At 38.4% G+C, this 14,524-nt stretch overlaps 2 protein-coding genes across 3 annotated transcripts; both read left to right on the top strand.

The window, feature by feature from the left end:
* The first annotated feature begins 96 nt into the window (after positions 1–96).
* Positions 97–2,507, top strand: hspb15 (heat shock protein, alpha-crystallin-related, b15). 2 transcript variants are annotated; one of them, XM_062988464.1, is made up of 4 exons: positions 97–616; positions 691–1,084; positions 1,260–1,323; positions 1,963–2,507. In XM_062988464.1, exons 2-4 carry the CDS (start codon positions 721–723, stop codon positions 2,105–2,107), a joined length of 573 nt encoding a protein of 190 aa, XP_062844534.1. In that variant the 5' UTR covers positions 97–616; positions 691–720; the 3' UTR covers positions 2,108–2,507. The 2 variants fall into 2 exon arrangements, with proteins under 2 accessions (XP_062844534.1, XP_062844533.1); XM_062988463.1 differs by having other exon boundaries at positions 707–1,084.
* A 1,916-nt stretch (positions 2,508–4,423) lies between these two features.
* LOC134303129 (myosin heavy chain, fast skeletal muscle-like) lies at positions 4,424–14,524 on the top strand. The gene is made up of 40 exons (XM_062988436.1): positions 4,424–4,478; positions 4,831–4,867; positions 4,968–5,186; positions 5,281–5,424; positions 5,568–5,724; positions 5,807–5,834; positions 5,923–6,031; positions 6,296–6,388; positions 6,490–6,553; positions 6,640–6,738; positions 6,835–6,938; positions 7,014–7,152; positions 7,254–7,372; positions 7,449–7,598; positions 7,693–7,863; positions 7,961–8,261; positions 8,347–8,411; positions 8,501–8,588; positions 8,709–8,826; positions 8,911–9,034; positions 9,131–9,267; positions 9,358–9,613; positions 9,713–9,955; positions 10,044–10,220; positions 10,302–10,447; positions 10,569–11,049; positions 11,134–11,260; positions 11,378–11,496; positions 11,599–11,795; positions 11,872–12,055; positions 12,153–12,318; positions 12,440–12,564; positions 12,654–12,962; positions 13,056–13,259; positions 13,347–13,472; positions 13,561–13,731; positions 13,841–13,945; positions 14,029–14,124; positions 14,219–14,350; positions 14,444–14,524. The coding sequence occupies exons 3-40, from the start codon at positions 4,980–4,982 to the stop codon at positions 14,462–14,464; spliced, it is 5,802 nt and encodes a 1,933-aa protein (XP_062844506.1). The 5' UTR covers positions 4,424–4,478; positions 4,831–4,867; positions 4,968–4,979; the 3' UTR covers positions 14,465–14,524.

Here is a 14,524-nt window from a genome sequence, read left to right on the forward strand (position 1 = left end):
GCCAGTGTCATGTTCAATTTTTTTTTTATAAATGGTTAAGGTTTTGAAATAGCCCAGCCCCTTGATTTTTAGCACATGTATTGGCTTCTCTGTAATGGTAATGGTATGGTAAAAATCTGTAGCTTAAATGTCAGCATTCATTCGTAGCCAGTGTCACCAAACATTGTGTAACTGGACAGACATTTAAATGATTTTAAATAAGTGGCTGAGAATTATGTAACAGCATTTTACCAGTTTGTGTGCAGCCTTTGTTTGACCCTAAATGTTGTTTACAAGTGGACTGAATTCTTTCACTGTTTAAAAAGGGAGGGCACAAACAGTTCCTGGCCAAGTGTGGAAGCTTGTAGTTACTGCGGTAAAGAGCACAGAGATGTGACTGGATTACAGAAGCCACTGAGAGGAACACCTCTATTACCAGTGTACCTATTGTCATCTGCCAAGAATTTGCCATTATCCTTTCAGAGCTATTAATAAGGGGATGATTGTGTTGCTGCGGAGACGTCAGACTGTAGCATCATGGTGAAAGCTTTACCTCACTCTTTTGTTGATGTTTGAAACTTGGGAAAACGACAAGACTGACAGAATCAAAACAGGCAGCTAGAGTATAAAAGAGCAGGTAAGGTTTGAAATACAAAATGGGTGATTGAATTCTCTTATTATTTAGATCTGCATTATAAAATCATACTTAAGGTACTGCTTCATCCAGAACTGAATAGGAAGATGTCTCGTCCTCTATTCAAACGCAACGGCAGCTGGGATCCTCTCCAGGACTGGCCAAAGTCAAGCATTTTAGACCAGTGTTCTGGAGCACCTTTTTTCCTTAAAGAAAATGATGGTAGCTGGTTAGACACAGCCAGAAAAACTCTGGAAAAATCACCATGGCCTGGATTCCTGTCCTTTCCTTTAGTGTCTCCTGTTTGCCCAGAGATCTCATCACCATCATCTTCATCAAAAGATGGACCACAAATGCAGCTTCCACCAGCTGAATCTAACAGTAAGAGCTGGAGAATTTCTCTAGATGTATTCCATTTCTGTCCAGAGGAGATTGGTGTCAGAATGACTGAAGGTTACTTGGAGGTAACGGGTAAGTTTTTTTTTAATTTTTATTTATTTTGTTTTTATTTTTTTCCCTGCACCTCACTCCGTCCTGTAAAAAATTGTGACATTTTAATAGCTTCTGATAATTATGTGTATTATTCTTTCCTCAACTGACCTTCTTTATTACAATGTTTAAAATGCATGTATTTTTTTATGCACAGGCAAACACGAGGAAAGGCAGAATAAACGAGGGACCATTTCTAGGAGTTTTACAAGAAAGTACAAGTAAGACTTGTGTTTCATTTATTACTTAAGGATTTTAATTTATATTTATTTGACTGGTATCGGTTTGAGGGTCCAAAATGTATTTAAGAATTAAGAGTTCAAGAATTAAATTCCATGCTAATAGCTTCATCACGAACAAAGTAGTTTATGACCAACTGGAAATGATGCAATGGGAAAGTTACTCACTCTGGATGTTTCTAAATGTATTTTATTCAATTTTCATGAGGTAGATTATCTTTTATTTTATTAAGTGCTGGAATAGAAAAAGGTAGAAATAGGATTTGTTTTGGATTGTGCACCACTTGTCCTGCATGTAAAGACTTGACCGCTCTGATTTTATTGTTTATTTTGTTGGACCTGCAAACAGTCGTGTTAGCATTTGTGTAAACAACTTAATTGCGGCTCTGCCATGCAACCCCTGTTGGGTCCTTGAGCAAGGCCCTTAACTCGCTCAGCTTCAAGGGCGCTGTACAATGGCTGACCCTGCGCTCTGACCCCAGCTTCCAAACAAGCTGGGGTATGTAGAAAATTTTTTATTGTACTGTACACGTCTGTGTGTATATACGTCATATATATCTATTCTGTTCTATAATTGTCAGGCATTCTAATAGTCTCTTTTGTTTGTCTTTCATTCGCCAGGCTGCCAGCAGAGATCGATCTGCAACAGATGAGCTCTTCACTGTCTCCGGAAGGTGTACTCCTGGTTGAGGCACCTCTTGGTGCCTCTTCTACCAGCTTACCTGCAGACACCGTTATTCCCATTCAGATAAAGCAAAAGCACTAATCTTCAGAATCTAAGCTAGTTGTTTTGCTTACAAGTGTTTTGTTTTTATTGAATAAATTCTGTTTAAATGTGAACAATACAGACGATTCACATTCAGACAGGCAGAAGTAAATTGTAAATCGTGCTTGAAAGAATGTGTTAGGTGTGGCATTGAAGAGACCACAAAAGAGAGGCTGAATTTGACTACTGGTATTTTTTTAAAACTGTTTAGCTTGAGCTAAAGTGTGCTTCCGTAAAAGAGTTACATTTAACTTTTTTGTTTTTAATTGTGCAGATAGTACAGTTTATTATAACCAGTATTATTAACATCATATGCTAATAATAATACATCTTAAAGTGAATAATTGCTCATTTAAGAATTGTATCACATTTGTTAATAAAAGATGAAGTGTGTAAACAATACCGTGCCTGCTATCATACCCCTCATTTTAATTTACATTTTAAGATGTAGCCTACACATCGTCTTCTACTGGACATATTGTACACATTGTCTTCTACTGAGTTTCACACGAGAGTGTTTTAGTGAGCTGCTTTCACAGATATTTGCTTCAGACGAAAGGACATTTCTTGCTATCTGATTAGCAAGTTTGTTCAAACTGACCAGCAGATGTCAGGATCCCCAAACAAGTAACACTGAGGAGTTTACACCCGCGTCCATAAAATTACTTAACTTGTTAATGTTATGAAATTAATACAGAGTAGCTCGTTTTATCCTAATAAAACTGACAAAAGCTCTATTGCAAACAGGTCAGTCATTTATAAAGTATGGAATAAAAGGCAGTGAGAACCTAGTGGTTAAGGTCCTGGACTAGGGAGTTTGTTGGTTCAAGCCTGAGTTACTTTCTTGCACTGTTTTCGATCGCTATTGTAAGTCGCTTTGAAAAAAACATTTGCTAAATCCCTTACATGTAAATAAATGAAACCGTCTCTCTATCGCCATACTTGTTTTTTGCTTGACAACTACCCTCCCCCTCCACCACCACACACTTGTATTTTCATGTGCTACAGAAAGAGAGTTAAACAGTCTTAAAACATACTACGTTTAGCCCACACTATTGTAATCCACTCACCAAATATCCCTCTATGCACTTATTTAATGAACTCCTGATGAGACTGAAAACTTTTCGACTTGTTTTGAAACTAGAATTCTCATGTGGTGTAATTTGTAGGTGTATGAAATAAGGGTTTTTCTTTAAAAAAAAAACCAAATAGCCTAATCTGTCTTAAATTATCTTGTTTTTATTTGTGTGTTTTTTAAATGTATTTTTAGATTATTTGATTCAGTTTCTGGCACTTAATATATGTTTAATGAGATTAAAACATTACATTGAAAAACATCTTTAAATGACTGATGTCTGCTTCTTTCAGTTAGAAGAGCCATTAACAAGACTTTTTGCTGATTAAACATGTACAGATTAAGTGCCAAAAATAGTTACAACTTTAGTTACAACTTAAGGCCACAGCAGTTAAGAAAAGAAGAGTAATCACATAGTGTGAATTCCATCAGCTGTTGGGGGTGGGAGGCACTCCTGCCATGTATGGCATGATAGGGAACTTGACAGGAAGATTTACATCAAACCTAAACTTGTAAACTGTAATGTTCAGGTTTATGTCCTAAACAAATGAATACAAGGAATAAATGTAGTAATAAATACTTCCATGCATAATAAACTTGATTAATTAACATCAATCACCTGAATTTCACTCATCAATCACCAATAATTTCATTATTAGAAAGTCCTAAGCTTCAGAAACATCCCATGCCAACACAAAACTAAAACACAGTACTGCATATCTTACAATGTCAGGACAGTGTACAGTTAAAAAAAATATTTACTGGCTGGTCCTATGTGGACCCTTCAATAAAGACACCTATAATACATCTTCCAAAAAATATCACCAGTATGTGCATTCAATTAAACTGACCATATTCATGCACACGTAAATAAATGTTCTTTTTTTTTTTTCTTTACAATTTGATTTAATGTGTTAAATAGAAAGTCATTTTCATAAGACTGTGTTATATGTCAAAAAAACCAGCCAATTATTGTATAAATATTATAGCAATTGTATGTGTTAAGGAACAGTTCAAGCTCTTTCAAGGTTCTTTGGTTTTTAAAAAACTAAACAGGTTAAGTTTTGTTTAAAGTTCAGTGATGCCAGCATGTTATGAGTTTTAAATGTTTTTTTTTATCTTTAATTTATATATTAAAGATATTTGTATGCTGATACCTACCCACTGCACATGTTCTTTCAGGCCATATTGGATGTTTGCCATATATAACTTCTGCTTGGCTGGCAAAAGCAGTCCAATATAAGGGGCTGCGAGACACTGGGACTCTGCAGAAGGCCAGTAAAGATCTCGGGTCAGGTAAAATGCACATTTATTTATTCAACAATTTCTGTACCTATTGGCAACTGACAAATTTAAAAAATGATAAAACGACAAAAGAAGCTATTAGATAACAAGTAGTAGTTAAGACAAGTAAGACAAAACAAGTAGTTCTTTTTGCAACTTGGTTAAAGTATGTATAGTATTTAGATATAAATGTTAAGGGCAAATTATTTTGTCTAGAGTTATACAGTTATGAAGTTATTCTATAAAGAAAATAATTGCATAGTTGGAATAGTTTGATTTCAATATTTTAGGTAATTTTATTAAAACCAAAACTGTATTTAACTATTTTATTATAAATAATTTAGTTTCACTTACTGTTTTACAGGGTTATACAAATTCTTCATCTGGGGTAGCATATACAGGTAAATAAACAACATATTACCTTTACAATGACTAGAAAGTGCAGCATTTAACTTGCATTTGACCCTAAAATAAGACCTGTTCATCTCATCTTAATCACAGTAAGCCGCCACCATGAGTTCGGACGCGGAGATGGCCGTTTATGGCAAGGCCGCCATATACCTCCGTAAGCCTGAAAAGGAAAGAATTGAGGCTCAGAGCAAGCCCTTCGATGCTAAGGCTGCTTGCTACGTTACTGATGACAAAGAGCTGTACCTTAAGGCTACCATTAAGAGTAGAGATGGTGGCAAAGTCACCGTTGAACTGCTTGAGAGCAAGGAGGTAAGCTTTACTGTTCAAATGTACCCTTTAATCATAGCTTTAGAACATATATGTTCTTTGTAATTCTCACTCAATACTTTATCTTCTCTTATAGAACAAAACTGTTAAGGAGGACGATGTCAGCCCCATGAACCCTCCCAAATTCGATAAGCTTGAGGACATGGCCATGATGACCCACCTCAATGAAGCCTCTGTGCTGTATAATCTCAAAGAGCGTTATGCAGCATGGATGATCTACGTAAGTTAAGAAAGAGTACAAGTACATAAGCCATTATGAATATTGATTATTTTTTATAGTTTGGTCCATACAGCTGCAATCCTTTTCAAACAATTCTTATGACTGTGATGTAGTCATGATAATCCGATTCATGTTTTCATCAGACCTACTCTGGACTTTTCTGCGCTACTGTGAACCCCTACAAGTGGCTTCCAGTGTATGACGCTGAAGTCGTTAATGCCTACAGAGGCAAAAAGCGCATGGAGGCCCCACCCCACATCTTCTCCGTGTCTGACAATGCCTACCAGGCCATGCTCACTGGTAAGTTCTAACATTTAAACAGATCAAATAATTTTCAGAACATTAATATTTATAAAGCTAAAATTCGATTTTAATCTCACAGACAGGGAGAACCAGTCTGTCCTGATTACGTAAGTATTTGTAAAAACATTTAAAATTGAAAATGCTTTACAGTTTTGATGAGAATCAATAATCATTTTATTATCTCATCTAAACCAGTGGAGAATCCGGTGCTGGAAAGACTGTGAACACCAAGCGTGTCATCCAGTACTTTGCTACAGTTGCCATGCATACTGACAAGAAGAAGGAATCTACCAGCAAAATGCAGGTAAAAAGTGTCTTCAGTTGGTTTTTGGTTTAATTAGAATTAAAATGTAAAAATTCTATAATTAGTTTAAAGCCTTCTGACATAATTCAAACATTTAAATGTACCGCTGTTTCTTGAACCTTTAATTCGCGCTTGCAATATGTAAGTTGTTTCTTGTAATTAAATGTGTTTGCAAATTAAGATTTAAACATACCATGTTTTTTTTCTTTAAGACAAATATATATACAGTATTATTATAACCGCTTAATAACATTTAATTTGCAGGGATCTCTTGAAGACCAGATCATTGCAGCCAATCCTCTTCTTGAGGCTTATGGTAATGCCAAAACTGTGAGAAATGACAACTCCTCCCGTTTTGTAAGTTAAATTATGTTAAGTTCAATACAGTTATCTACACAATCATCTCAACTAGCATTTGTTGTTTGCTGACACTGCCAAAAATGTTTTGTTTAAAACAGGGTAAATTTATCAGAATTCATTTCGGCACCTCCGGCAAACTGGCTAGTGCTGACATTGAGACCTGTACGTATCTGTTTTTAATGTTGATTATTTTTTCAGTTTAGGTTCTAAACGTTTAAAGATAACATGCTTAAAATGTATTTACACAGATCTGCTGGAGAAGTCTAGAGTATCATTCCAGCTTCCTGATGAGAGAGGCTATCACATCTTCTACCAGATGATGACCAATGAGAAGCCTGAGCTGATTGGTACAGCATATCTAGATCTACTAATCTAAAAAAAATAAAACCAAATTATGTAAAAATATTTTAGGACTGTATTTTAATTCAGTCCTTGTTTTACAGAAATGACGCTCATCACCACCAACCCCTACGACTTCCCCATGTGCAGTCAGGGTCAGATCACAGTGGCAAGCATTAATGATAAAGAGGAGCTGATTGCCACAGATGTAAGGAATTCTTGAAATTTTTTTGTAAACATATGTTTAATATTCATTGGTCTAATTTAATTCTCTAAATTACAGACTGCTATTGATATCCTGGGCTTCAGTGCTGAGGAGAAAATGGGCATCTACAAATTGACAGGTGCTGTTCTTCATCATGGTAACATGAAGTTCAAGCAGAAGCAGCGTGAGGAGCAGGCTGAGCCTGATGGCACAGAGGGTGAGATTTATTCAGCAGTTTTATTTACTGTCTAATCTGCAAGATGTTCTCATACATCAAGAAAACAAAATTAATGTGTATAATGTTGCTTCCTTTAACAGAGGCTGACAAAATCGCCTACCTTCTGGGCTTGAACTCAGCTGATATGCTGAAGGCTTTGTGCTACCCCAGAGTAAAGGTCGGAAATGAGTATGTGACCAAGGGTCAGACCGTGCCACAGGTAAATAAAGTATAATATAGCATGTGGTTATGATTAAAAAATATAAATAAAACTAAAAGTATTTGTTTACATTCAGGTGTATAACTCTGTGAGTGCACTGGCCAAGTCCATCTATGAAAGGATGTTCTTGTGGATGGTCGTCCGTATCAACCAGATGTTGGACACAAAACAAGCAAGACAGTTCTTCATTGGTGTGCTGGACATTGCTGGCTTTGAAATCTTTGATGTATGTAATACAGTTTTTCTTTGGACCTACCAAAAGTTTACTAAAGTAATTAAATCCTGGTAAATTCTTATTATTGTTATTTATCTTTTTTTAGTACAACAGCATGGAGCAGCTGTGCATCAACTTCACCAACGAGAAACTGCAACAGTTTTTCAACCACCACATGTTTGTCCTGGAACAAGAGGAGTACAAAAAGGAGGGCATTATTTGGGAGTTCATTGACTTCGGCATGGACTTGGCTGCTTGCATTGAACTTATTGAAAAGGTGTGTGCTTTTTAAAAATTTTAAAATCTTTGCAAGTGTACTATGTTTGCATTTTACGAGTTCTATGTCTCCTTAATGCTGTTTTGTGTATTAACAGCCCATGGGTATCTTCTCCATCCTTGAAGAAGAGTGCATGTTCCCCAAGGCAACAGACACCAGCTTCAAGAACAAGCTGTATGACCAGCATCTTGGCAAGAACAACGCTTTCCAGAAACCCAGACCTGCCAAAGGCAAAGCTGAGGCCCACTTCTCCCTGGTTCACTATGCTGGTACTGTGGACTACAATATCTCTGGCTGGCTGGACAAGAACAAGGACCCACTGAACGATTCTGTTGTGCAGCTGTACCAGAAGTCTCCAGTCAAACTGCTTGCTAACATCTACCCACCTGTTGTTGAGGGTAATTTCATGAACTTTAAAGAGATATTTCATAAATTCCCTTAGTTTTTTGCTCATAAAAATATATATTATGTGATTATTTACAGAGGTCGGTAAGAAGGGAGGTAAGAAGAAGGGTGGCTCCATGCAGACCGTGTCCTCTCAGTTCAGGGTATGTAACAGTCATTATTGAAGACTGAGATGGAAGATTAAGAAAACTTTATTTTAACAATGATTGCTAATAAGTTGTTCACTAAATAGGAGAACTTGGGCAAACTGATGACCAACTTGAGAAGCACTCATCCACACTTTGTGCGTTGCCTGATTCCCAATGAGTCTAAGACTCCAGGTAATGTTAAAGACTAGATTTTACACAAAAAAAAAAAGCTAATGTGGAAGTGACAAAGTACATACAGTACCTTCCTGTGTTATGCTGAATGTATAACCCAGTGTTTACTGTGTTTGTCAGGTCTCATGGAGAACCACCTGGTCATCCACCAGCTGAGATGTAACGGTGTGCTGGAAGGTATTAGAATCTGCAGAAAGGGATTCCCCAGCAGAATCCTCTATGGTGACTTCAAACAAAGGTAAATGAAGACCTGTAAAATATTAGGTGGTCAAATAGTGTTCTAGTAATAAATATATAAAATAATACATTACATTTTTTACAGATACAAGGTGCTGAATGCCAGTGTTATCCCTGAGGGCCAGTTTATTGACAACAAAAAAGCCTGCGAGAAGCTTCTGGGATCCATTGATCTTGACCATGACCAGTACAGATTTGGACACACTAAGGTGAATATTCTGCACTTACATGCGCTGGTGATGATGAAATCATACAAAACAGCAAACTAAGGGCTAAGTTGTGTAATATCCTGCTCCTTAATCTAGGTGTTCTTCAAAGCTGGTCTGTTGGGTACTCTTGAAGAGATGAGAGATGAGAAACTGGCTGCCCTGGTCACAATGACTCAGGCTCTTTGCCGTGGTTTCCTCATGAGGAGAGAGTTTGTAAAGATGATGGAGAGGAGGTAAACAGTAATAATAAAAAACATGTGACTTATTACAATGATTACTGATTTTTCAAGATACCAACAATGTTTACCATTTAAATGTTTCAGGTCAGCCATTGACACCATCCAGTACAACGTCCGTTCATTCATGAATGTCAAACACTGGCCTTGGATGAAGGTATACTACAAGATCAAGCCTCTGCTGAAGAGTGCTGAGACTGAAAAGGAGTTGTCCACCATGAAAGAGGACTTTGCAAAATGCAAGGAAAATCTGGCCAAGGTCGAGGCCAAAAAGAAAGAGCTTGAGGAGAAGATGGTTGCACTGCTGCAGGAGAAGAATGACCTCCAACTTCATGTGGCATCTGTATGTATTTTTATTTATTTTTTTTACAAAAAATTGTCTTGTATTATATATTAAAAACTGCATAGAAATAATCATATTTTGCCATTCACCAATAAATAGGAAACTGAAAATCTCTCAGATGCTGAAGAGAGGTGTGAGGGTCTGATTAAGAGCAAAATCCAGCTTGAAGCTAAACTCAAGGAAACAACTGAGAGACTGGAAGATGAGGAAGAAATCAACGCTGAGTTGACTGCCAAGAAGAGGAAACTGGAGGATGAGTGCTCTGAACTAAAGAAGGACATTGATGACTTGGAGCTCACCTTGGCTAAAGTAGAAAAGGAAAAACATGCTACTGAGAACAAGGTTTGTACAAGTCAATTTGGTAAACATTTGCCATTGTCTTATTGTCATGAATCTTATTAGTATAAGGTTTTGTTTTTTTAAATCATAGGTCAAGAACCTCACTGAGGAAATGGCAGCTCAAGATGAAAGCATTGCCAAACTTACAAAAGAAAAGAAAGCCCTCCAAGAGGCACACCAACAGACCCTTGATGATCTTCAGGCAGAGGAGGACAAAGTCAACACTCTGACCAAAGCCAAGACTAAGCTTGAGCAGCAAGTGGATGATGTGAGTGACCAGATCAAATTATGTAAACAGAGAGCAATAGCAAAGCAAATTTGCATGTTTCTAAACATTGTACAATTACAGCTGGAAGGTTCTCTGGAGCAAGAGAAGAAGCTTCGCATGGACCTGGAGAGAGCCAAGAGAAAGCTTGAAGGTGACCTGAAACTGGCTCAGGAGTCCATCATGGACCTGGAAAACGACAAGCAGCAGTCTGATGAGAAGCTGAAGAAGTAATTATACTCAAATAATAAACACTAGACACTGAATTTACTGAATGAGTGAAAATAGAATGATTTGTTAAAACTACCATCATGCATTGTGTAACAAAGTTACTTACAATTTTCTACACAGGAAAGACTTTGAAACAAGCCAGCTTCTTAGCAAGATTGAGGATGAACAATCTCTTGGTGCTCAGCATCAGAAGAAGATCAAGGAGCTTCAGGCTCGTATTGAAGAGCTTGAGGAGGAGATTGAGGCTGAGCGTGCTGCTCGTGCCAAGGTTGAGAAGCAGAGAGCTGATCTTTCCAGGGAACTTGAGGAGATCAGTGAGAGGCTTGAGGAGGCTGGTGGAGCAACCGCAGCCCAGATCGAGATGAACAAGAAGCGTGAGGCTGAGTTCCAGAAGCTGCGTCGTGATCTTGAAGAGTCCACCCTGCAGCATGAAGCAACTGCTGCTGCCCTGCGCAAGAAGCAGGCCGACAGCGTTGCAGAGCTGGGAGAACAAATCGACAACCTGCAGCGCGTCAAACAGAAGCTTGAGAAGGAGAAGAGTGAATACAAAATGGAGATTGATGATCTCTCCAGCAACATGGAAGCTGTTGCTAAAGCCAAGGTTAGAAATGATGTTTGATGTGTAAAATATAAAACTTATAATTTAAAATGCCCTATACACAACTAAACAATTCTTTGTTGTCAGACAAATCTTGAAAAATTGTGCCGTACCCTTGAGGACCAACTGAGTGAGCTCAAGTCCAAGAATGATGAAAATGTGCGCCAGGTTAATGACATCAGTGTCCAAAGAGCCAGGCTGCAAACTGAAAATGGTAACAAACTTTTATAACATAGCACAAACAAGTGTTCCTTTCTTTGTTATGTTTTTTATCTAACACATTTAACTGTAAAATCAAAACGGATGGTTTAATGTGATTTAATTTAACCAGGTGAGTTTTCACGTCAAGTGGAAGAGAAGGAGTCTTTGGTTTCTCAACTGACCAGAGGCAAACAAGCCTTTACCCAACAAATTGAGGAGCTCAAGAGACAAATAGAGGAGGAGGTTAAGGTAAAATGTCTTGAAATTACATAACATCATCACAAAAGTTAGTTTAATTACGTGTCACATGAAGTAAAAACCAAAACAAAATCATGTTTAATTTTTCCACAGGCAAAGAATGCCCTGGCCCATGGAGTACAGTCTGCTCGCCATGACTGTGACCTCCTCAGAGAGCAGTTTGAGGAGGAGCAGGAGGCTAAGGCTGAACTGCAGCGTTCTATGTCCAAGGCTAACAGCGAAGTAGCTCAGTGGAGAACCAAATATGAAACTGATGCCATCCAGCGCACTGAGGAGCTTGAGGAAGCCAAGTATGTTCAACAAAACACATTTGCAATACTAATAAATATCAGAGTCAAATCTAATACGACATTTAATGCCTAACAGGAAGAAGTTGGCTCAGCGTCTTCAGGATGCCGAGGAACAAATTGAGGCTGTGAACTCCAAGTGTGCCTCTCTGGAGAAGACCAAGCAGAGACTCCAGGGTGAGGTGGAGGACCTCATGATTGATGTGGAAAGAGCCAATAGCTTGGCTGCCAACCTTGATAAGAAACAGAGGAACTTTGACAAGGTAAACTGAGTCATTTATTGACTGTATTATACAAAATATATATTTTTGGTGTTTTTGTTAAAACCCATAATAAAATGACCCTAAATCTGTGATAAAGGTCCTGGCAGAATGGAAGCAGAAGTTTGAGGAGGGTCAGGCTGAGCTGGAGGGAGCCCAAAAGGAAGCTCGTTCTCTCAGCACTGAGCTGTTCAAGATGAAGAACTCCTATGAGGAAGCTCTTGACCACTTGGAGACCCTAAAGAGAGAGAACAAGAACCTGCAGCGTATGTCACAAAATGTTGATTTATTTTAAACATTGTCTATGTTTTTTAAACATCCTAAATGTTTTATCTCAGTTCCTGCCACACAATGTTAAAATTAATTTACTCCACTTTCTTTCAACAGAGGAGATCTCAGACTTGACTGAACAGATTGGTGAGACTGGAAAGAGCATTCATGAACTGGAGAAGGCCAAGAAGGCAGTAGAGACTGAAAAGTCTGAGATTCAGACTGCTCTTGAGGAGGCTGAGGTATATAAATGATCACAATTAGTTTCACATTCAACACATTACATTTAAGTTTTCACTACTTGTAAAATACTATTTCATTCCATTTACAGGGAACCCTGGAGCATGAAGAGTCAAAGATTATTCGCGTCCAGCTTGAGCTCAACCAGGTTAAGAGTGAGATTGACAGGAAGCTTGCTGAGAAGGATGAGGAGATGGAGCAAATCAAGAGAAACAGCCAGAGGGTCATTGAGTCTATGCAGAGCACTCTCGACTCTGAGGTCAGAAGCAGGAATGATGCCCTGAGAATCAAGAAGAAGATGGAGGGAGATCTCAATGAGATGGAGATTCAGCTGAGCCATGCCAATCGCCAAGCTGCTGAGGCCCAGAAACAGCTGAGAAATGTACAGGGACAACTCAAGGTAACTTCAAAGTATATAATATTATAAATATTAATAACCCTGAAATATATGATGCAATGTATATGCAAAACATGTTGCTTTTCTAAATTTTAGGATGCCCAACTGCACCTTGACGATGCTGTGAGAGGACAAGAGGACATGAAGGAGCAGGTGGCCATGGTGGAGCGCAGAAACACTCTGATGTTGGCTGAGATTGAGGAGCTTAGAGCTGCACTTGAGCAGACTGAGAGAGGCCGCAAAGTGGCTGAACAGGAGCTGGTTGATGCTAGTGAGCGTGTTGGACTGCTGCACTCTCAGGTAATAGGCAGTTACCAGAAAAAACACACACATATTTCTTTAACATATATAAAACACTGTTATAACATGTACTTTCTTTCCATGTAGAACACAAGTCTGCTGAACACCAAGAAAAAACTTGAGGCCGACCTTGCTCAGATCCAGAGTGAAGTTGATGACACTGTGCAGGAGGCAAGAAATGCTGAGGAGAAGGCCAAGAAAGCCATCACTGATGTGAGTAATGGAGTATTTTAGATTATGGATGGTTACACAGTTTCAAATCTAAAGCGTAAATTTTAAAATCCCTACTTTTTCACATTAGGCTGCTATGATGGCTGAGGAACTGAAGAAGGAGCAGGACACCAGTGCTCACCTGGAGAGGATGAAGAAAAATCTTGAGGTCACAGTCAAGGACCTGCAGCACCGCCTGGATGAGGCTGAGAATCTGGCCATGAAGGGAGGAAAGAAACAACTCCAGAAACTGGAGAGCAGGGTAACTTTCTTGAAGCCCACCTTTACTTAAAACTTAGTCTGCCATGCCCCATTGCAAGCTTCAGTACTGACCAATTAATTTCTTACTTGATTCCTTCATACTTTTCTAGGTCCGTGAATTGGAATCTGAAGTTGAGGCTGAACAGAGACGTGGCACTGATGCTGTTAAGGGTGTTCGCAAGTACGAGAGGAGAGTGAAGGAACTCAGCTACCAGGTATGTATTCCACCAAGCCATGTCAGGTCGTAACAGTGTTGTTAACATCAAATGTATAGCAAAAATGATTGTTTCCTTTGTAGACTGAGGAAGACAAGAAGAACATCAACAGACTGCAGGATCTGGTTGACAAACTGCAACTGAAGGTCAAGGCCTACAAGAGACAGTCTGAGGAAGCTGTAAGTCAAACCTCTCTGAGCTTTAAAATACTTCAGATTAATTTTTTTGTAAAAGCTTTTATTTGAACATGTTCATGTAACTGTGTACCTTCAGGAGGAACAAGCCAACTCTCACCTGTCCAAGCTCAGGAAAGTGCAGCATGAGCTGGAGGAGGCTGAGGAGCGCGCTGACATTGCTGAGTCCCAGGTCAACAAGCTCAGAGCTAAGAGCCGTGATTCTGGAAAGGTAAACCTTCAATTATTTTATTTCATTATCAAACACTATTTATTTAATCATATACTTAATCTGACTTATATATATATATATTTTTTTTTTCAGGGCAAAGAATCAGCAGAGTAATCACAAAATGCAATAACTGTTTGTGGCAAGAAACTATAAATAAAAGCACTAATAATGAAA

Source organism: Trichomycterus rosablanca, chromosome 26 (genome assembly GCF_030014385.1).
Source record: "Trichomycterus rosablanca isolate fTriRos1 chromosome 26, fTriRos1.hap1, whole genome shotgun sequence".
In the NCBI taxonomy this organism is placed as follows: domain Eukaryota; kingdom Metazoa; phylum Chordata; class Actinopteri; order Siluriformes; family Trichomycteridae; genus Trichomycterus; species Trichomycterus rosablanca.

Excerpts from the sequence above, each read along its gene's own strand:
- hspb15 (XM_062988464.1), top strand. The coding sequence starts at position 721 with ATGTCTCGTCCTCTATTCAAACGCAACGGCAGCTGGGATCCTCTCCAG. Across the intron at positions 1,085-1,259 it reads AGGTTACTTGGAGGTAACGG|GCAAACACGAGGAAAGGCAG; the intron begins GTAAGTTTTTTT and ends TTTTATGCACAG. Across the intron at positions 1,324-1,962 it reads AGTTTTACAAGAAAGTACAA|GCTGCCAGCAGAGATCGATC; the intron begins GTAAGACTTGTG and ends TTCATTCGCCAG.
- LOC134303129 (XM_062988436.1), top strand. The coding sequence starts at position 4,980 with ATGAGTTCGGACGCGGAGATGGCCGTTTATGGCAAGGCCGCCATATAC. Across the intron at positions 12,565-12,653 it reads CTGCTCTTGAGGAGGCTGAG|GGAACCCTGGAGCATGAAGA; the intron begins GTATATAAATGA and ends TTCCATTTACAG. Across the intron at positions 14,125-14,218 it reads AGAGACAGTCTGAGGAAGCT|GAGGAACAAGCCAACTCTCA; the intron begins GTAAGTCAAACC and ends GTGTACCTTCAG.